The 23,873-nt window shown below is 41.9% G+C and overlaps 1 protein-coding gene across 1 annotated transcript in view; it reads right to left on the reverse strand.

Annotated features, from left to right (window-relative positions):
- The window catches only part of gabbr2 (gamma-aminobutyric acid (GABA) B receptor, 2), a 694,367-nt gene that overhangs the window by 164,004 nt on the left and 506,490 nt on the right, over window positions 1–23,873 (reverse strand). Inside the window, exon 9 of the mRNA XM_078422928.1 lies at window positions 17,560–17,620. Coding sequence (XP_078279054.1) covers window positions 17,560–17,620 — 61 coding nt within the window. The remainder of the gene's footprint in view (window positions 1–17,559; window positions 17,621–23,873) is intronic.

Genomic DNA, 23,873 nt, shown 5'->3' on the forward strand with positions numbered 1-23,873 from the left:
AGGGCTAAAGCCAAAATAGTTCAGGCAGAACCCCAACGGACAAAGAGGCTCTGATGACGATGGTAAAAATATTGATAAACTGAAAGAAATTGCTAGATCAAAAGAAAGTTGGTTCACACGTTTCCTCCTGTCACCTATTTGAGGGAAACTGTTTCTGTTAGGATATGGCTAATGGACTCATGGGCATGGATGTTAATTTTTGAGCAAATGGCGCAAAGTGGATGTGAAGAGGTATAGTTTTCTTAAAATAATGGAGTGTAGTTTTTAATCTGTAAATCACTTCCCGTAGCAATTCAGTGATTTCAAAGATAATTTAATAGATACCTGAGAGAGAATAACTTTCTGGATTAAGGGAAAGGAGAGGGGGATGGGATCGCCAGGATTGCTCTGTGAAGACCTCACCTCGACCTTATGAACTAACTTGTCTTTTCTGTGTTAAACAATTTCATGGCTCTCTGAAATATATATTAGGGTAGAAATTCATCTTAATTGCACAATATTTCTGTGGATGTGCCATATTTTCTCCTTCTGAAATCTAGTTCCTTTGGAGTTAATGGAACCAACTTTCAAGGACAGTCAAAATACAGAAACTGCTTAATTGTTTGCGGTGTGAGTGATGGGTCATCAGGACCAAACCTGTTCCAGGGAAATGTGGTTCAAGAACCTAAAATATGTCACCACCATGGTGTTGCTTAGGGTAAGTGTAGACCGTGTAAGCACAATAAGTGACTGCTTTGTGACTTGGAATAGCACCTATCAATGATGAGCTGTATCTCATTCACTAACCAACAAGGGAAGCAAAATGGCCCATCTAGTCTTTGCCTTCCCTCAATGCAAAGCCATCAGCCCCATTGCCGAACTTATTTCCTTGTAACCTATTCTCTCTCATCTCTTTTGATATAAGGCATGCAAATTATGATCCATATCAATATGATCAATGATCCATGATCAATATGAGCTCATATTCGAGTGGTAGTATCCCTGTAAGATTAGCACAATTCGGTTATTCTTCATACATGGGATGTTCTGACTTTGAAAGATGTATATCAGTAATCTTTTAGAAAACAAACAAAAATAGAAAACACTAGACATACTCAACTACTCATACTGGATAGTTCCTCTGTCCTTCACTTCCCCTCCCCCTTCCCAGTTCTCCCACTGTCTTCCTGTCTCCACCTATATCCTTTCTTTGTCCCGCCCCCCTTGACATCAGTCTGAAGAAGGGTCTCGACCCGAAACGTCACCCATTCCTTCTCTCCAGAGATGCTGCCTGACCTGCTGAGTTACTCCAGCATTTTGTGAATAAATACCTTCGAGACATACTCAAAAAGTCAGGTAGATTTGTGGAGAGAGAAAAGGAGTTAACATTTCAATTCAACACATTTTCACCAGAACTAGTATTTGACCTCAAATAGTAACTCTTTTTCTTTTTTCTGTAGATGTTGCCTTAGAGTATTTGCTGGTCTTATTCCAGTATCTGTATTATTTTGCTTTTGAACACCTTGAAAGATTCTACATCTTCAGAATTTCTTTCATCTGAATCAAGTAATCAAGGCTCGACACTCAAGCTTGAAACGATAGTAGTCACTTGCTGGCAAACATTAATCTTGGTTATAAAGTATTTTTGCCAAACAAAGGTAGGAGGAAGAATAAGTAGGAACATGCTTCTCTAAAATCTGTTGAGGGTCAGTGTAAGTTTTTATTAATGTATTGAAGTGCAAGCTAATCAATTGCCTTAGATATAATCAAATATTTTACTGATACTAATTCCATAGGATGTAGTGCCTCAGAAAACTGTGGAGTCTAAGACAATAGAAGTACCTGTAATATATATTGGAGGCAAATCAACTTTTGATCAATCGGAAAATTGAGGGCTATGGGAATCAGACACAGAGGAGAGCTGGGTAGACCAGCCACAACCATGTTGGATGGCAGGGCAGTTTCAGGAGCTAGGTGGCTACTTCTGTTGCTATTTCCTTGTGTTCTTAATAAGATTAAACAATAATGCTCCTTTTGTTTAGCTTTGTCATTTGGCAGCTCTGATCCTTCCGAATCTAAAGAATGTGGGTTCAAATCACATTGCAGAGGCATGAGCACAAACTGGATTGTTACTCCAGTAAAGTACTGAAGGGTTGCTGCTATTTCTCAGATGGCTTGTTATGCTGCGGATGTTTACTCTCTCGGGTAGACATAAAAAAATGATGTGATATTTCTTTTCTGAAAAATTCGGACTTGAAGGTTAAAAGATGGCACCTGAAAAATGGTGACTCTTGTGTACTGACTCAACGTGGTCTACTATCTTATCCTCTTGTACTTAGCATGATTGTGCCTAATATATAGTACGATTGTCACTGAACTGCATGCAAATTTTTTTTACTGTACTTGGGTGTTTGTGACAATAAAATACCATTGAACCATTGATAAAGTACCATTGAAATATCCCTAAGATCGTGATGACTGGTTCCTGAACTGACATTGTTTAAAGTAGATTATCTAGTCATTATTATGTGATTATTGTGGGATCTTACAATGTAGAAATTGATTGCTATAATTCTTAGGGTAGTCCAGTGGCTGCTCTTCAGAGAGTACTAGATTAGCTGCACAATTCTCTGGAACACCCTGCAAAAGACATTAAAAGTGTCATATATATCTGGTTTTGCAAACTATAATTTTAATAACTGAACCTGTTCCTGGGCAGAGGCAATGAATTGCTATTGAATATACTCTATCTACCGTTGCAAATATAGCAACTTGCCACACATAAGAATATTTAGAAGTCTTGAGGTAGCACAGCAGCTATCTGTGCACACACATTTTGAGAAGGTGCAGAACAATTCACTTAAGCAATGTGTAGGTGTACTTCTGTGCCTCCTGAAGGAGAAAGGTGACAAGTGCGAGTTTAATATCTAAAGACAGCTGGTATCAATCAGATTTGAACAAGGAGGAGGACACAAGAGACTACAGATGCTGGAATCTGGAGCGTCAAACCATCTGTCGGAGGAACACAATGAATCAAGCAGCATCTGTATCAGCATCAGGGGTTTGACCTAAAAAATCAACCGCACATACTACTACACCCACTGAGTTCCTCCAACTGATTGCTTGTTGTTTTGAAAAAGGAAGGAGTTGTTTCACACAAAAACAATATCTGGGTGCAATTGCAATGGCAAACTTCACCTATCTATTACACTGTATTCCAAAAAATGGAACATTTCTCAACCAGGTGGCAGCACTTCTGAATCGTGTCTGGCTTGGCTCAGCTGTTGAAATAGCCTTCAATCTCAAACTTTATAGAATGAGATTTATTGTAAATGCTAAAGGATTTCAGTACATTGGAGTTTTGATACTAGCACCTAGAATTGGGAAGGTTGCAAGAACTCCACCAGAACCTGTTGGTGGAGTTGCAAAAGAAAGGCCGTGGTCATAGGTGGATCTATGATGCAGAACATTCAAACAGACCCTTCAATCTGGGAAGTGAGGCAACAAGGGTCTCTGTGCGATTGGTAGATTATGTTGCAGAGAATTTTTTTTCTTCTTTATATGGAAATGGGGCAATGGTATTTTAGGTGAAACATAATCAGACTAGAGCACTGGGAGATGCAAAATCACAGCCCTTCTTTTGTATTCTCACTGCTGCTTGGCTACAGAGGCTATAGATCAGTTTGAATCCTAGCCTTGCACCAGTGGTTCTGAGTTAACGTGCTGTTCAGAACTTGCATCTACCTTAAATAAAACCATAGCTAAAAGGGAAGTAAGAAAATCACACACTGCGTGATTCATGAGCACTTTTGGTCAATTCTTTAAAAATTATTCATTCACAGGATGTGGGCATTTCTACCAAAGCCAGTAATTATTGTCTGCCTCCAATTACATTTGCACTGAGTTGCATGTTCAGCTTGCAAAGTAAGGTTGTCAGATTTTGTTTTCTGGCAAAATAAAACTGGGCTACTGTGGGCAAATCAGTCTCCCTATAAATGCTAATACAAAGATTATTTAAGAAAATTGGGCAGTCTCATTATGTCTGTGTGCCAGATTCTTCCCTCTCTGATGGTCAGTGTTGAAAGTAACTAGATAAACTTTATGGCTGGGTAATAAGATATTGCAAATGTCTAATTCAAGAGTTAATAAATTGATGTAGGTCTTATGGGAGGTGGGAATATCTTCCTCTTTTTTGTTGTTGCAATTGAGCTGTTGTTTGGTGAAGAAGAGCTGAGACATCTTGCATTCACGGTTTTCCTCCAACCATGGCCACGACTGCATTTTCCTTCCAGCTTCAAATGCTGCAGCTTCTAGGATTTCCGCAATACTGTTTAGTTTAGAGATACAGTGCGGAAACAGGCCCTTTGGCCCACTGAGTCCGCAATAACCAGCGATCCCTGCACACTATCCAACACACACTAGGGACAATTTACAATTATACCAAGCCAATTAACCTTCAAACCTACACGTCTTTGGAGTGTGGTAGGAAACCGGAGATCTCGGAGAAAAACCAAAGGGTCACGGGGAGAACGTACAAACTCCATACAGACAGCACCCGTAGTTGGGATCGAACCCCGGTCACTGGCGCTGTAAGGCAGCAACTCTAACGCTATGCCACCGTGCCACCCTTAAAAATCAAAGCTTTAAAATTCAATGGATTTGAATTGAAAATCAATCCTGGCTGTTTTAGATTCTGAATTCAACCTCATATGCAACTTGGAAACTAAAACCTGATGTCAGTTTATATAACCATAAAGCTCTTACTTTCTTGTTAAAATTCAGCACCATCGCTAATGCCACTTGAAGTGAAAATAAATCTTATCAAATGTGGCTGCTTAGCTGACCTGGCAAATCACTCAGTTGCAGTAGGGTTGAGAGTGAAATAGTTGTCCTATCAGCAATGCTTACACTGCAAGAACAAATACAAGAAAATAGTTGGATGAGGTTCCAATGCTTCTGCGCCTTTGGCTGCAAGTATGCCCGTAGAACAAGAAATGCCATGTGGATGGGGCAACCACGTACCTGAAACAGTTTAAAGAGGCAGGCCAGCACCTATCTGGGAATAAACAATTTGATTACTGAGCGATAAGAAATTGTGCCTAAAGTTGTGATAACATGAGTGAGCATCTATAATGTACTCATGTTCCTATATAGTTTGTTGCCTATACAAGGCAAATGAAGAAATTAATATTTCAGACCAAAGAAAAAGGACCAAAAGTGTATTAGGATTTCATTTGAAAGATATAACATCAGGATTTGGCATTGCCTAGGCAATTGGCATGTTGCAAAAATGTCAGAGAAACTCATGACTCAAAAGTTAGCCAAGTTAAGGCACAACCTTGCACCAATATAATGTTCCCTATACCACCGACCCTCTGCTACTGAAACAAAGATCCATGACTCAGCTAACCCCAAACTCAATTATTTCACCACTCTCTTAGTTAGTCTGTCATCATCCACCATATATACATATGGCTGCATAAAAGCTCTGGTCATCCTCGAGTACAACACATCCAGTTTAACATGAAGCTAAAACACCCGTCCTGCTAGGAACTACAGTAGTTCACAATAGTTCAGGGAGTCAACCATTCAGTCTTTCATCTCTATGCCTGCCAAAAATAACGGAGACAGAGTGCTAACTTGTTACAAGGTGTGGACCCTTCTTATTTTAAGAGAGAGATCTGTGAGGGCTGCTGCAGGGAGAGGAGCTGCTCATGGGGAGCTGGTGCTGGGTGGCATGGTGCAAGCAGTAAGGTCACTCAGCACTCCAATGGGGTTGTCCCTCGGTTGGCATGGTGGTTCCAGCCACTGCTGTGGTCTGGGGTCTGACAGCATTTGCTTCCCATGCAGAGAGACTGCTCCGGGTCTCTCTCATCACCTCCTGAACATGTTGGTATCTCCACTTTCCCCCTCTATTGGCCTGTATAGCTCTCCCCAGCTCAGATCTTTAACACCTCAATGGTGCTGCTGGCCATTGAAGTTCTGACCAAAAAATAGAAATTGGTGGACGGGGAAGAGCTGTGCTGTCAAACGTAGCAAGCGAGAGACAGCAGCTTTCAACAATTCCAATCATTGATGGGAGGGACAGTGGGATCCGGGCAGTTGTCAACGCTGTCAGGACCCAGCAATGGTGAGTGCTCACTGTGCCAGCCAAGCCGCAGCCCCTTGCTCCAGGTCCCAGTGCTAAGAAACTGCGTTACACACCAACAACACACTCAGTGTCAGCCCTCAGAGGCTGACTCTCGACTTCTTATTCACATTGAATGGTGCTGGGGGTATGTGGAATGAGCTGCCAGAGAAGGTAGTTGAGGTAGATTCCATAACAGCACTTAAAAGACATTGACAGGTACAAGGATAGGAAAGGTTTACAGGGATGTAGGGCAAATGCGAGCAAATGGGACTAGCTTAGATGGGACATCTTGGTCTGCATGGACGAGTTGGGCCGAAGGGCCTGTTTTCATACTATAAGACTATTACTTTATCATGGATGGAGGCAGATACTAAGAAAAATGTATTATACAGTTCTGCCATGACCCCCCTGCCTTCATATTCTGTGCCATGATCACAAAAGCCAAATATTGCATACACCTTCGCCAACAGATCTCTGAAGATAGCCATATAAGAAAATAACTGCAGATGCTAGTACAAATCGAAGGTATTTATTCACAAAATGCTGGAGTAACTCAGCAGGTCAGGCAGCATCTCGGGAGAGAAGGAATGGGTGACGTTTCGGGTCGAGACCCTTCTTCAGACAGCCAGACACAAGATAGCCAGATATGTCCACAAGATTCGGGGTTTCGTCTGTACGGAGTTTGTATGTTCTGCCCATGACCTGCGTGGATTTTATCCGGGTGCTCCGGTTTCCTCCCACACTCCAAAAACGTACAGGTTTGTAGGCTAATTGGCTTTGGTCAAATTGTGAATGTTCCCTAGTGTGTGTAGGATAGTGTTAATGTATGGGAATCACTGGTCAGCGTGGACCGAAGGTCCTGTTTCTGTGCTTATCTCTAAACTAAACTCAACGCATTACTAGCATGCCTCATTTTGCGAGTTTCAATCTAATTCATAAATTTGGCATTCCCCTATTCAGTCATGTGGTATTCATCTATTCAATCCAGTGATACCTCTCTACAGTCTAGAATTTTCTTCCTCACTAAAAACACTGGTACTAATTTTGGTAATATTGGTGCAACTTAATCATGGTTTCTACATTCATGTACAAATCATTAACATTCATAATGATCTGCAAAGGACTTAGTTCTCTGCTCATCATGGCCCATTGTAAAAATAACACCCAAGTTACCCAAACACCTGTAATCATCGCACTTGGATTTTTCCCACATCCAATTGCGACCCAGTTTGCTATCCTCTCATGGATCCTTTGGGCCAAACACTAGGCCGAGTCCACCTTAATTACATTAAAATGTAAAATGTGCTATCCTCATTGATTATCCTTGCTACCTCTTCAAAAAATTCACTAAGGTGGCCAGGTATTACTTTCCTTAATAAATCCATGTTCCGTTAACCTGTGCCTCTTTAAATGCTGATTTATGCCACCCATCGGAATTTTTCCTCCACCAGTTCCGAAGTCCGACCATTGTTACTCTCTCCATCCCCCAAGTCACTTTTCAAACGGAGGACCACATTCTCTATCTTCCAACCTTCCTGCAATTTGCTTGTGCCAACAAGAATTGAAAGAGTAGAGCATGCCATACACCTACGGGGGGAATTTGGCCGTGCTTAATGTCAGATACTTTCTCAAAAAAGCCAGCGGATTGGGGTGGGGGTGGGGAGGGGTTGATCGGTCATTGATGACATCAGCAGAGTGTGGGGCAGGAGTGGGGAGAGCAAATTGAATATTGGGCCGTACGGACTGAGAAATATAGCAACATCACAAAATCATTCAAAGTGACTAATGTCGCACAGATGCTTCAGTGGCTGCTTCAGTTGGAGTGCGGTGGCAACAGTCTGTTCATCTTTTAAGAAAAATAATTTAAGCAATGAAGGGCTTAATGCTGATAACTGGAATTAAACTTCCGAGTTATGAAAGGGAAACATTTATTGCAGATAAAGGATGGCTGAGAATGATCATGCTGAAATATTCAACATCTTAAAGGATCTGGAAGAAAAATATAAATGTGCTAGGTTGCACTGGTTACAAGCAAACAAATCCCTAAAAATCCCATCAAAAACTTTTGGCCATCTGTAGCGATGGGTCAGTGCAGTCATGATTACCAGATCTTAAAATTGTAATGGAGAAGTCGGAACATGCCAACCACCAACCACCCATTTACAATAATCCTGTGCTGATCCCATTTTATTCTCCCCACATTCCCAACAACTACCCCAGATCCCACCACTTCTCAGGGACAATTTATAGTGACGTGCCTAGGTTGTTACTGCAATTAGGAGCCTATGGCCAGTGTGGTGCTGCAGGAATTGGTGCGGGGATCTTTAATGTTGGTTATATGCATTAAACATCTTGTGAAGATAGGTAATATGATACAAAAGTTTGCAGACGACAAGGTAATTAGTGGTGTGGTTGTTGGTGAGGAAGATAAACTTTGATGACAGATCGATACTGATGAATTGGTAATATGGGAAGAGCAAAGTAAAATGGAATTTAATGGAAAATGGGAGGTGAGGCATTTACTAAGTGCTGCGCTGGTTTGTCAATAAAGAATCTTTGCATCGGCCTGATCATTTTCAAGAAATATATATTCAAATAAATCTTCAACCTAACAAATTCCAGCCTATTCAAATCCACTTTGCAATTAAATTCTGAGAATTTTCCAGGTATTGCACTGATAATTCCTTGTCTCTTCAAGGTTCAATGTATTCTTTGAATGGCATATTTCTTGGAATTGCTTTGAATGTTCGAGATCTGGGATATGACGGGCAATAGGACGGATCAAAGGGGATCATGATTGGCTTCAGGAAGTGAAGTAGTAGAACATTGATGGCTCCAAAGTAGAGATGAAGGAACGTTTCAAGTTCTTCAGAATAAATATCATCAGCAATTTGTCCTAGACCAGTCGCATCAAAGCTTTGGCCAAGAGAGCACACCAACGCTTTTACATCCTTAGGAGGCTTGGAAAGTTTGGCAAGTCTCCATCAACCCTCACCAATTTCTACAGATGTGCCATACAAAGCATTATGTCATGATGCATCATGGTATGGTTTGGGAACAACTCCTTCTGAGCCCGCAAGAAAATGCAAAGAGTTGTGGAGTATTCTCAAACCCACTCTCCCTTCCATTGAATCCATCTACATTTCACACTATCCTGCCAAGGCCACCAGCATAATTAAGAACCAATCTCACCCTGGTCACTCCCACTTCTTCCTTCTCCCATCTGGCAAGAAGTTCAGAAGTTCAAAAACACATGCCTCCAGATTCAGGAACAGTTTCTTACCCTGTTGTTATTCGGCAACATAACCATTCTCTCACTAACTGGAGTGAGATCCTGACCCCCCCCCCCCCCCCCCCCCCATTTAACTCATTGCAGACCTTTGAGCTATCTTTATTTAGACTTTATCTTGCATTATATGTTCTACCCTTTATCTTTGACTGTACACTTTGGATGGCTTGATTGTAATCATGTAGTCTTTTCTTTGGCTGGATAGCATGCAACAAAACGTTTTTCACCGTACCTCGGTACATCTGACAATAATATACAAAACTAGTGCCAGTATCTGTGCTGTATGACTCTTGTGCTCATACCTTCCTCATCTTTACCATTTTGTATCACTTATTATAACCTGATACCAAAGTACCTTTACCAGCAAAATCCAGCAGCTCAATTGAGAATGAATTTGTTGAACATTTTTCACCAATGTTGCCAATTGAAGTGCTGAAAATCTGCACTGAATAACAACACATCTTTCTCCATGCCTCATGAGCAGCATGTTGCTGCTTCCAGCTTTAGATACATCTATTCTTTGCTTGGGCCTCATAGTAGATTATTTTGAAAGCCATCTGTTTGCACCTCCATTCAACCATGTTGTGTGTTTCTGTTTAAATTAATGGAAACAACAGAATTGGGTTTTTTTTCACCTTGTAAGAATAATTTGTTCAAAGAATCAGTAACTGTGCTATTATCAATGTAATAACACAGCGTAAAAGTTGAGCCATTGTTTTGGCGCCAAAATTGCTGACTGAGCAAAAGGGAATCAGTAACATATCTACAATACTCAGCTTTGAGTTGTTCCAGAGCTCATCTTGAGAAAGGGCTCAGTGCACTCAGTTAATGGCTTCCAGCAGTACATGGAATGCTAGATCACAACATCAATCTCCCTTACAAGCTGATTTGAAAGCTGCAGTGACATTTTTTAAGCTCAGAGCTCTACGTAAAATCTCTCTTCATCAAATGCTACCTGTGTTCAGCAACAGCAAGGGCCCTCAAACATCAAGGTTCTGGGGACCATCATCCATGTGGGAAGGATCATCAACTACACTCAAGTTGTGTGCAGATCAGTTTCATTTGGCTAGTGTTACAACATCATCATCGTTTGTAGAAACAAGGAACTGCAGATGCTGGATTACAAAAAAAGGACACAAAGTACTAAACTCACCAGGTCAGGAAGCATCTCTGGAGAACATGGATAGGTGACGTTTTAGATCGGGGTCCTTCTTCAGACTGATTGTTGTGAACATTATTGTTTGGTGCATTCTGCAGGCAATGGTGTATCAGATGCCAAAAGGCAATTTGATGAATCAAGGCTTCTTCACAACTGGGTTGCTCCAAGATACGGGGAGATTAATAGGCATTCCTCTGGGAATATATGACTAGAAGAATGAACGAGGAGAATGTGGAGCTACTGGAAGGGGGATGGTGACAACAAGGGTGTGGATAGGTAATCTCAGAAGAGGCCACAAAGGATCAGATTTGTCAGCAAACTGATAGCACGAGACCCATGAAATTCATGCTGGTACCCTCAACCTTGATGGCTATCTGAGCTATTAGATAGTGGGTGCTGCTGCACTGTATCTATCCTGGAAAAGATGGAGCCCAGACTTGGGTCTGAAGAAGAGTCTTGACCCAAACGTCTCCAGAGAGGCTGCCTGTCTCACTGAGTTACTTCATCATTTTGTTTCCATCCATCTTCGATGTACACCAGCATCTGCAGTTCCTTCCTACACGATCACCTGACCACAGAACCAGTCAGGTGATCTAACGCCGAACCTTTGACCAGCCGTGGTCCTGGCTGCTTTGCAGTACAGATGCTCCCCAACTTACGATGCTTCGACTTACAACATTTCGAATTTGCGATGGTGCAAATGGCAATGACCCATAGCGAGCCGCAGCTCGCTTCCGGTCACGTGACCACGTATATTCAATGCATTTTCGGCTTACGATATTTTGGGTTTCCGATGGGCTTCTCGGAACGTAACCCCATCGTAGGTTGAGGAGCACCTGTAGTTACTGATGTCACACAATCTGCAGATCACCTCTGAAGTGTACAGAATCAGGATCTGAGCTGGCGACAAGAGAACAAAATCATTTTCCTGACATTCGCCGATTACATGACTGAAGGGCAATTCTTGGGAATGTTACAGGACAAAATGTTTGTAGGCAAGGTGACGATGAGTGAGCAGAGGGGAAAAATGAGGTGCACTTACTCCCATAGTCTGCAGCTTGTGGGATAATAGCGTTATATTATCTGACTGTTCCAATAATGGACAAATCCACAGGGATTAAGACATGAAAACATGCATGTCCTGTTTCAGTTAGATCTTGCTGCATTTTGTGTGCAACTTCATGTTGCAAAAGCGAGGAAATTGTGTTAGTGACAGAGCTATCATAGTCAAACAGCTGGCTGTATATAAGCTACATTATATGAGTAATAGCTTGCAGGAATATTGAGTGTGTGAACGGTGTGTAGAATTGAACGAATGAATGTCAGGCATGCTCTGACAGGTAGAAAATGCTCTTGCCCAAGTGATGGGATTGTGGTGAAATGAACAGTGTCTGAGGAAATAGATAAGAATGGCAAGCTATGGCAATTAAAGATGCAGCCCCAAAGCTTGATTGATGCTATTGAGTTTCCAGTGAATTTGCCTTGTGGCACTAGACTCCCCCTCTAGTGATAGACACAAAATGCTGGAGTAACTCAGCAGGACAGGCAACATCTTTGGGTAGAAGGAATGGGTGACGTTTCGGGTCAAGACCATCCTCCCCTCTCTAGTGATCTCTTTGTGCTATCTTTTGGCTTTGTTGGTTCAACGCACAATGTAATCAGCCCATTCTCCAAATTGCCTGGCAGATCGTTACAATTGCTGTGGGAGGGGACGGGGAATGAATTGTACAGGTGGGAAAGATTATTGCGGGTAATCACATGAATAATGGAGAAAAGAGGGGTTGGAGAACAAACCGGCCATGGTTGGGGGGAGGTGGTAATGGTTAGCAGAGGTTAAAGAGGATAAGCGTTGACATCAGGAGGAGAAAGTGTGTTGAGGAACAACAGTAGGGGGAGAAGGCTTCAAGGAAGTGGAGGATGACGAGAGTTTTGCATGTTGGGAGTTTGACAGGTTATACATTGTTGGATTAGAAAAATTGCCTAGCATGGTGTGTAAGAGGGTTGTAAAGAGAAATACCACTTGAAGAAGGTCAGGGAGAAGATTGTATGGAAGCAGGTGGGGGCTTTAAAGAGAGAACATACATTTTTTTTTAAACTCACTGGACTATTCTTCTGGGTAAATGGAGGGTGTCCAAAAATATCCCTGGCATCCACACCCCATATCCACAAACCTCATAAGGTGTACTGCCGGAGCCTGCTCCTCCCACATACTTGACTGGGGGAGTCTGTAGTGGGCATGACCCTCGACGAAAAAGCCTGACTCCAATCCCATGGATTTCCTTCTCTCTCTTCTTCATTGTTTTTAAATAATTGCAGAAGAAATAAAATTAGATGAAAATAAGATCTAATCTTTCAGCAGGAACGTGAAATTAATTGGAGTACAATTATGTTCTTGGATAAACGAAAAGTAAGATATTAAATTTTTGAAGTAAAGATTTGTCAATATACTTGTGATCCCAATTTGAATTGCTTTTGTGTAGTTCTGGCCAGACTGGCAGTGCTAACTTGTCTTATTCATGTATTATTAACAGTCATATTCACCCAGCAACCCTGCTGTTCATTGGTTTCAAATGAGCATCTCCATCTTCTGTCAGCCTTCGGAGGGTATTCATGCACAAGTAAACATTTTAAATTGCTATATTTTCTTAAATTAAGCAGTACGTCCTTGTCAGCAAACTATGATTTGGTTGAGAGTTGCCAGATTTGTAAAATTTCCAACTTAGAATTTGCAAAAATAATTTAACATGCAGAAAGTCAAGTTTGAATTTCTCATATGAATCATAAGCAGATAAATTACAGGTGGTGAATTTCAAGTGCGGGCTATCTTACATCCAAGAGGTTTATTCTGCAGTGTTCTCGGTGGTGCCTGCAACAATGGGTAAATCATTGATGAAAGTTCTTCTGTTCTGACCCTTACACCAGAGTTAGCCATATACATCTCAACTCAATTGTGACACAAACAGTGAGCTGTCACAAAGGTTTAAATGGATGGCCAAACAACATATTACATCCTCTCAACTTTTTTTCCCTTTCCATGCATCTTATTTATTCTTAAACATGGAATCTACAAGTGTTTAGTTTTTCTGGGACGTCAGACCATCCATAGCAATAATGATCCTCTCTGACTAATATGAAACACCATGAACAGATTCTTTCCGTAACTTGATCAATAAGGAAAATAATGCGAAGGAGATGCTGAAAGTGATAAGCTTGGTGCGTTTTGCAAATGCACGTGCAAATAACCCTTTTCCAATAAGAGGCAACAAAGCATTCTCACAACACTGCTGCTAAATGTGAGTAAGCTGCTGATCAAAGTATTCCCTGACAGGTCACTTCTGACAACCCATTCCCAATGTAATTACTTCAACTGACAGCAAAGACAGCTGGACCCTAAATTACGATTTTTCATGGCTGAATCTGATAGGTTATAATAATTCACAATTGTTACCAGTTATAGCAATCATCCCTGATTATGGCAAACATGATTTTCATAGTAAAGTTACAAAAGCAAAATACTGCAGAGGCTGGAAACCTGAAATAAAAGTGAAAATGGTGGGACTACGGGACTATGGTGAAAGTAATGGTGAGTTTTTCAGGTCAATGCCTAGCTAATCAAAGGTCACCAAATGAAATATTAACTTTATTTGTCTCTCTCCACAGATGTTGAGTGTGTCCAGCATACACAAACATAAAATGGGAACAGGCGGAACCAACTCAGTCCTTCGCCTCTGTTCCTCCATCTAATACAAACATGGCTAATTTGATGGTGATTTTACTCCACATTTTAAATTGTATTCGTAGTAAATGGCCAACCCTTGCTTTCACAGAATCCATGACTGCTTTAAAAATATTCAAGGATTCTGCTTTCACATGCTCATTGAGGAAGAAATTTAGAGAAGAAAAATCATCTCATCTTTATCTGAATTTACTTACTTTGTTTATACTTGCTACTTCTAGCTCCAAATTCTCCCATAAGAGGACTCATCATCTCTACTTCCACCCTGTCATAACCTCTCAGGATAGTTTATATTTCACTCCAGTCCCCTCTCAATCCTGTAAAAATCAAGTTGAAACAAATCCTAGTCTGTTCAGCATTTCCACGTAAGACAACCTGTCCACTCCCCACCAATGATTCAGTCAATCTTCTCTAAACTGCTTCCAAGCGTCTAGAGGTTTTGTTAAAAAAGGACACCAATAAACATGGCAGACGCAGACTCAACAATTCAATCTACAACTGAAGCTTGATCGCTCCACTATTGTGTTCAATTTCCTTGGCAGTAAACAATAGCATTCTGTTAGCTGTCCATGTTAACTGCTTTATTGGCAGACTAAATATTTGTGAACCATGCACCAACTTATCCAGTTCACTCACCTTCTCAGTGCTCTCATCACTCATCAATTAAATAATATGGCTCTTTTTTAATTTTCCTCCCAAAAAGGACAGTTTGTGATTTTCCCACATTACACTCAACTTGTCAGATCTTTGCCCACACTCTTAACCAAACCATATTTCTTTATGACCTCCGTATTCGTCTTCACAACTTAATTTCTTACCTGCCTTTGTGTCATCAACAAAGTTGGCAAGCATAGCATTGGTGCTTTCATCAACTCATTTTTATAAACTACTAGACCAAGTGGACACGTTGGGCCCATTCCTCATAGAGGGGGAACAGGGAAGGGGAGAGGGTGTGAGTGAATAAGTCCTGGACCCAAAGCCTCTCCTGTATTGTAGCACCCTCAACCACCCCACTCAATCCCGCTTATCCCCCCCTCCTCCCCCCACTGACACACTCCATCCCCTACCCACCTCTGCTTGCCCCTCCCCAACTTGCCCCTCCCCTACCCCCACTCCCCCTAGCCCTGCCTCCACCCCATTTCCCCCTCCCCACCCCTATTTCCCCCTCCCCTCACCCCCACTCACCCCCAGTTCCTTCCCTCCTCCCCATCCCCACTCTCCCCCACCCCCACTCTTCCCTTCTCCCCACCCTGCCCTCCTCCCCACCCCCACTCTACCTGCCCGCACCCCACTCTCCCTCAACCCCCAATCTTCCCTCCTCCCCACCCCCACTCCACCTGCCCACAACCCACTCTCCCCCTACCCCCAATCTTCCCTCCTCCCCACCCCCACTCTCCCCCACCCCCACTCTTCCCCCACCCCCATAAAGGTCCGGGGGGGAGCGCATTAGTTAAAGGTCCAGGGGGGAAGCGCATTAGTTAAAGGTCCGGGGGGGGGGGGGGGGGGGGGAGGGGGGGAGAGCATTAGTTAAAGGTTCGGGGGGGAGCACATTAGTTAAAGGACCGGGGGGGGCGAGAGCGAGCTAATCTCTTGAAGACGTGCGGGTCCCATTGTGACGTCACACGCTGAATACCGGCGGGGGGGGGGCGGGGGGCGCGAGCTCATCTCTCACTGGCGCATGGGTCCCATTGTGACGTCACACGTTGAAGACTTTCAAGAAATCGGTTAGAAAGGAAAATTTTAAACTTTAAAACCTCTCTAACTTTAAAAATACTGCTTCAATTTGAATGAGAGTTGTTAGACGTTATGCCCAGGATAATAGTGAGTAACGTGGGCCAAACATTGTGGTGCTATGGTGTACCGTTTTGGCTGTGCGAACCACAAAAGGTTGACACAAACAGAGAGAGCATAGCACAACTATCATTTCGCCTTTACCGACAGCATGTGGAATTTCTTCAAAGAACTAAAAATAACTTGCACAAATTAGATTTTCCTTTCACAAAATTATGTTTACTTTGCCTTGATCTTTTTTTGGTTCCCTTACTGTTACATCTTTAAGAGGTGCTTTTAATGTTGTTGCTGTGGCAGATGCTTTCTCACTGGCTTGCAGTCTTTTGTCTTTGTCCCCCTCTTTCTGAATAAAGAATCCACACTCAATATTTTTCAATCTCTTATAGCATTATACAGTCAGACAGCATGGAAACAGACCCATTGGTCCCACTTTCCCACACTAACCAAAATGTCCCATCTGCACTCGTCCCACCTGCCCGCCTTTGCCCCATATCCCTCTAAACCTTTCCGACTTTCCTCAACTCAATCTGCTGGATTCTCCAACAAAAATCAAAAAATTACAATTAACTATCTCACTAACCAATTTTTTTTAGAGCCTAATATAAAATGCATCAGAAATCGAAGACTTATCATTCTGCAGCCCCAGCCCCAGGTCTGAAGAAGGGTCTCGACCCAAAACATCACCCATTCCTTCTATCCAGAGATGCTGCCTGTCCTGCTGAGTTACTCCAGCATTTTGTGTCTTGCCCCAGCCGCTAACTTTAGTATCATCTCCCTGGTGATTATCATTTCCTGAGATTCATCCTCCTTTCAATGCAAGGTGTACAGTAGAATAACTGAAACATGGGTGGTTTTATTTTTTTAATGATGGTGATTTATTCTGCAAGTGGAAAGTGCAAAGTGTTAAAACCTGTTCCCAATAATCTAGATTAGAGTCTTAAGCAGATCAGAATGGTAAATATGTACTAAGTGGGTTGCCCCTGGACCATCAGTACCAATGGCAGGAAATAGGAGGATCAGCCAAGTTGCTGGAGCACATCCCTCCCCCTTATCCCCACTGTCACTTACATGCAATGGGGTAGGGAGGAAAGCCTGAGATGGGGGAGCAGGGGTATGTGGCATTGGTCTCTGCTGTCAATTTTCCTGATTTTGTTCCATTCTGCCACGAGCCTTCAGTCAGCTCAGTGGGTTTCAGAGTCAAAAGGACATCATCAGGCCTAGTCCTCAGTTATCCATGATGTAAATATAATAGAACAAAGTGGATGCCGAGTTATTCTGATAGGTATGGAACTAATTGAGGGGGGAAACGGTAATTCAGATGGATGATACTTTTTGCATGGGTAATCATGCAGCAAACACAGAGGCAATGCAAACACGGTGAGCATGGAGTCACAGCAGGAAGGGATCTCAGCTGTGAAAGCAAATATTCAGATGTTGTGTGCCTGAATCAATGAGAACCTCGAATAAAGTATTACCTTGAAACTGTGAGAATTTGATAGTTCCCATTCTTTCTCCATTTCTGAACACAACTTGGCCCTGTTAAAACAAAAATGACAAACAGATTTATCACATTAGTGCAAGAATTTTCTGCAAGATAAAGTGAAATCAGTTATCGAAATTCAATGGGGACATAATGTTTCTCTTATAACCAGGCATCATTCATTTTTTGCATATATTAACTGCAATGTCTGTTGAACAGTTAATAAGTAGAATAAAGTTATAAGCAAATCAGCGACCACGAACACATTTAGAAACACCAAATTAAAAAGCGATTATAACAAGTACATTACATTGCCAAGACAAATATATAGTTTTCATTTCAGGGTGCAATTTCCATTCACTGAAAATATAATGCCATTTCTAGGTGCTTAACAAATTAATATGTAACGTATAAAGATATTTTGGTGCACACAAAATTGGTGAAGTTGTCAGCAGTTATTGTTATTATACGGGCAACAAATTGTGTAATTGCAATTTTCAGTTCGATGTGGAGATCTGAAGGTATTTGTCAGAGAAACCATGCCTTCCACCAACTGTAATGCTTTAACAGTTCATGCCATTGGACTTGACACTGAAAGACATGGCAATGGCATCTTTCATATGGCAAGGTGAACAAAACTGAATGCAATACTCCAGGTGTGACATCAGCAATGTCTTGTACAACTGCAACATAATGTGTCAACCTCTGTACTCATTTTGGCTGACTGATTAATGCTAATGTGCCAAAAGCCTTCTTCGCCACGCTGTCTACCTACAACGCTACTTTCATAGAACATTGAACAGCAAAGCACTGGAATGGGCTCATCGGCCCACAAAGCCTGAGCCGAAGATCATGCCAAGATAAACCAATCTTAGCTATCGACATGATCCATATCCCTCCATTTCGTGCATGACCATGTGTCTATCTAAAAGCCTCATAAACCTCATATCAGGCTTCACCACTGTCACTGCCAGCATGATCCAGACAGCTACCAGCCTCTACCAAAACATTTGCCTTGCATATCTCCTTGAACATTAATCTTAAAGTTATGTCCTCTAGTCTTAGATATTTCCATGCTGGGGATAATGGTTCTGACTTTCTAGCCTATTGTTCTTTTCTCTTTCGTACTTTTATATAATTCCATTATGTGAATGATGTAAATATAATCCTAGATCCCTCTGCACTCCCACATTTCCCAAGGCCCTACTGTTCACTGTGAAGTTCCCCCTGGGTTTGACTTCACAAAATGCAACAAATCACACTTATCTGAATTAAACTCCATGAGCCATTCCTTGGCCCACTCACCCTGTGGATTAATATCTCACTGTAATTCTTGATTACCATCTTCACTGTCTACAATACCACCTATTTCAGCCAATCTGCAGATTACTCTTCACACCCTTTTTCATTCTCATCCAAATTGTCAAACTAGATGACAAACAGCACTGATCCCTGAGGCACGTCACTAGTCACAGGCCACCAGTGAGAAAAACAATCTTCCACACCATCCTCTGATTCCTGTTTTTTTGCATTCTGCCACAAGCCTTCAGTCAGCTCAGTGGGTTTCAGAGTCAAAAGGACATCATCAGGCCTAGTCCTCAGTTATCCATGATGTAAATATAATAGAACAAAGTGGATGCCGAGTTAATCTGATAGGTATGGAACTAATTGAGGGGGAAAAAAGTAAGCCAATGAAGCCAATTCTGCTATGAGATAGCCAGCTATTCTTGGATCACTGATGATTTTAACTGAGGGACAACATTGCAATTGCCAAGCAATTGACACCGGACACTTTATCGTGGAAGATCTCCAGGTAGACCTGAAAATATTCAAAAGATTTTCTCAAACCTTCTCTGAAGAAATGCATCATCATCTTCTGGGAATATCTATACATAGCTGCTCAAAGGGAGGAGGAACGTTTGCGGTGTACTGAGACCTTGAGACCTGGAGCTCGCATGCCCTGCACAAGTGGTGTAAGGAGAAGACCACCTCACAAGCTACTCACTGCCTGTTCCCTCAGTCACCACCTGCCACTTCTGTGGAGAGTCTGCAAGTCCCCTAATTGATTTCATCATCTACCTTGGTCCTCACTATAGTGGATGAGAGGTAATTATACTTAATCCTGAAGGACCTCCTTAAAAGACTATTATTTTAAATCTGCTTTGAGCTGATGAATTAAACTTCTCATCTGGAAGATGGTGCTGACATAAATGCAGTAGTCAGCCTAGATTATCTTTTAAATAAACACAGGGCCATTTAACGCAGGTATGGTGATTACACTATGACCCAACCTGATGCATGTTAATATAATAGATACCAGCAGGTAACATTTGTAATAACATCTATTACAAATCTTATTAAGAATTTACAGTTCTAAGATTCAGACATATAAGGGAGTTGTGCACATTTGTTTTACATTCTGTAATAAGAACTGGGGATCAATGTTGAGTGGCTGAAATAACATAGCTAATTCAATAGCTTTTTGTCATTTAACAAATGCCCTCAAATGCATTGTGGCCAATCTAAGAATGTGCGGTTAACTTGTACTTTACTGGATGCATTGATCTTTGAACACTTTAACTTGGCAGAATCTCAACATGCCGAAATAGGAGGCCATTGAGCCTTATTTGGGAGAATAATAGCTGTTAATATTGTGTAGTTTTCGCTTCTTCAACATTTATGCAGTGTTTCATGTAAATGGATAGAAGTTACAAAGACAATGACAATATTTTTACTTTTAAAGGAAATAGAATGCAGAGTCTTGTACATTTCCTGATGGAGCCAAAAGCAATGACTTTTTTTACAGCATGAAACATTTTGTAGTGTGACAAATTCTGATTAAACCGTCCTGTTTATTAAATGATTTAATAATCTTGACACACTAAATGTAAGAAAATGACTGCAGATGCTGGTACAAATCGAAATGTATTTATTCACAAAATGCTGGAGTAACTCAGCAGGTCAGGCAGCATCTCAGGAGAGAAGGGATGGGCGACGTTTCAGGTCGAGACCCTTCTTCAGACTTCAGATTGAAGGGTCTCGACCCGAAAAGTCGCCCATTCCTTCTCTCCTGAGATGCTGCCTGACCTGCTGAGTTACTCCAGAATTGACACACTAAATAAATGGTATCGTTTGTGAACTATTCTGACAGCTCCAGAGTAGTTAAACACTAAACAGAACTTTGAAGAATTTTGAAAGATAAAAAAGTTGAAAAGCTTTTGCAGACAATGACATTTGCAGCTTTTCATTCTTCTGTTTGAATCACTTGAATGTTTTAAGTTTCCTCAGTTTATCTCAAAGTATCATAAACACAAGCTGGAATATGTTCACAGAACTTTCAAAATGGATGCATTTACACACCAGCATCAGCAGGTTACTCACGCCTGTTATTATACAATCATAAACAACTTTGCAAATTGATCACCTTGCAATGAAAGAAAATGACTTAAAGGAGAAACAAGGAATTGCAGATGCTAGTTTACAAAAAAAGACAAAGTTCTGGAGTAATTCAGCAGATCAGGCAGCATCTCTGGAGAACACGGAGAGGTGATGTTTCCGGTCAGAACCCTGATTTAAAGACTTCAGTCAGCAACACAGTTTACTGTTATTGCCTCAGGGCATTTCATCGCGATGCTAATAAAAATGACACTTGGTCATGAAAGTAGACATAAAGGCAAATGACTAAGGGTTTGGGTCAAAGGAGTATACCTCAAGGAGCACAGCACGGTGATGGAGAGACTCAGAGAAAGAGATGAAATTTGATTAGGAATTTCAGTACCATGAAAATGGTAGCTGAAAATCAAATTTGAAGATGGCACCTAAAAATGGTCAGGTATTTTTATTGTTTTTTCAGTTTTATTGTTTTTACATATTTAAGAATTATTTAAATTGATCAGCTTTTGCATGAGTTTATTAATGCTCATCCGTATCATATGCTTTTAAGCATATATTATTGCATTTATCATAATGATAAAAATATCAGCCAATTACAAGACCTTTCTCGCATGATGATACTTCAATACTTCTCAGTGGGATAGAAAGCTGTTTGTCAATTTAAATTGTCCACATTTTGCTAATTCAACTGTGAAATCTAAGGATTTAAGGAAATTATTGCAATGTCAGAATTTTATAACAGATTAACAGCTGAGGAATTCATGCAGCTGATGAAAGTTTACCCTTGAAAAATGAAGGTGTACTTAAGTCCTTTTTTTGATTCAAAGAAAATGTAGTTTGTGAAATATTTGAAGTGAAAGATTATGCAATGATGTCAAAGAGAATATCAGTACCGTTAAAGTAACTCTCCACTGCTCTTGAATGTAAAGACACAACTAGTCTGCAATAGGATGGCACAAATCTGAGACATTAGACCTGTTTGTCTAACATACCCATTTAGGTAGGCTGGCCACCGGATGGCACCCGCAATGGCCACCCTGCCAACAGTCTGTCATGTCCCTTCCTTTTTTGTTGTTTTATAGTATGTGTTAAATGTGTGTTTTAGTGTCCTTTAGCTTGTTTTATGTGGGTGGGGGGGGGGGACTTTTTTAATCTCTTACCTCGACAGAGATGTGTTTTTGTTTCGTATCGTATCTCTGTCTGCACTGCAGCCTAACATCATGGAGTTGGCGGCCTCTACTGGAGATCGACTTCGGGAGCTCCAAAAGCGGAAGCTCTGGACTTAACATGGTGGAGCTGGTGATCCCTTTCGGGGATCGACCTTGTAGCTCCAACCGCAGGAGCCTGCGGACATTAACATCGTGGAGCTTGTGGTCCCTGGTTAGAGACCGACTTCGGGAGCTCCAACTGCAGGAGCTTCTCGACGAAGCTCCTGTGGTTGGAGCTCCCAAAGTCAGGAGCTTCAACTGCCCCGACGGGGCTCATGTTGTCGACTTCCTGGTGGTGAGTCCTGTCAACTGACCTCGGTCAGGCGAACGACAACAAACAGAGACAGCAGAAGCAGAAATAGCAGAAATAACAATAATAATAATATAATATATTCCTTTATTTGTCCCACACCGGGGAAATTTGCAGTGTTACAGCAGCAACGTGGATAGCAAGAGACATTCATTATAAATAAAAATAAAGATAAGGATAATTGTCATCATTTACTGTGGTTTTTTTAAACTGTTAGTGTTAATTGGTCTGTTGACTGGTCTCCTGGGAGCAGCGCTGGTTGTGCAGTCTCACAGCAGCGGGAAGGAAGGACCTCCGATATCTCTCCTTCACACACTTGGGGTGAAGGAGTCTGTCACTGAAGGAGCTACTCAGTGCAGTGACAGTGTCCTGCATGGGGTGGGAATCATTATCCAGCAGCGATGTTAGCTTTGCCATCATTCTCCTCTCTCCCACTGCCTGTACTGAGTCGAGGGGCAACCCAGGACAGAGCTGGCCTTCCTGATCAGCTTGTCGAGTCTCTTCCCCTCCGCTGCTGAGATACTGCTGCTCCAGCAGACTACTCCATAGAAAATGGCTGATGCCACCACAGTGTTGTAGAAGGTCCTTAGGAGTTCCCCCTGCACTCCAAAGGACCTGAGTCTCCTCAGCAGGTAAAGTCTGCTCTGACCCTTTTTGTACAGTGCATTGATATTTTGTACAGTGCATTGAACAAACAACAACAGCTTGCTGCCCAAATGCAACCTCAGTTGCTGCAGCTTGGCGCCAACCCAGAGCATGCGCTCTTCTTAGGGCGGGCACCTACGGATGTCAAACCGGATGGCATCACCCTGCTGCACGTGAATGCGGTAGTCGAAGACCACCATCATTGAACATCTGCTACAGACCTACAAAGTAAGTCACTGCAATCCTGCTCCAAGAGACTCACAAAAGTGACAGCTCCCATCTGAGTATCCCTGGTTATACCCTGGCCGCCTACACCGAGAGCCACACCCACGGGATTGCCACATTTGTCTACAGCGCCTAGAGGGCATTACATAACCTCTGTTGCCTCAAACGCAAGAGGAAGAAGAACTGCCCCGACACGGGAGCTTCGATCGCCCTGACCAGGGAGCTTCGATCGCCACGACTGTGGATGGTTCGACTGCCCCAATCGCGGAAGAATAAAGAGGAAGAAGTTTAGACTTTATTGCCTTCCATCGCAGTGAGGAATGTGGGGAATCCGCTGTGGTGGTTGCTTATGTTAACTTTCATGCCGTTGTGTGTCTTGTTGCCTTTTTTAAAGTATGGCTATATTGTAATTCGAGTTTCACTGTATCTTAATTGGTACACGTGACAATAAACAGACCTATGCACCTTTGAACCTTATATCTTAATGATGTGTGCCATATCCACGTTTTACAGTTAGTGCTGTGAAAA

Source organism: Rhinoraja longicauda, chromosome 2 (genome assembly GCF_053455715.1).
Source record: "Rhinoraja longicauda isolate Sanriku21f chromosome 2, sRhiLon1.1, whole genome shotgun sequence".
In the NCBI taxonomy this organism is placed as follows: Eukaryota; Metazoa; Chordata; class Chondrichthyes; order Rajiformes; family Arhynchobatidae; genus Rhinoraja; species Rhinoraja longicauda.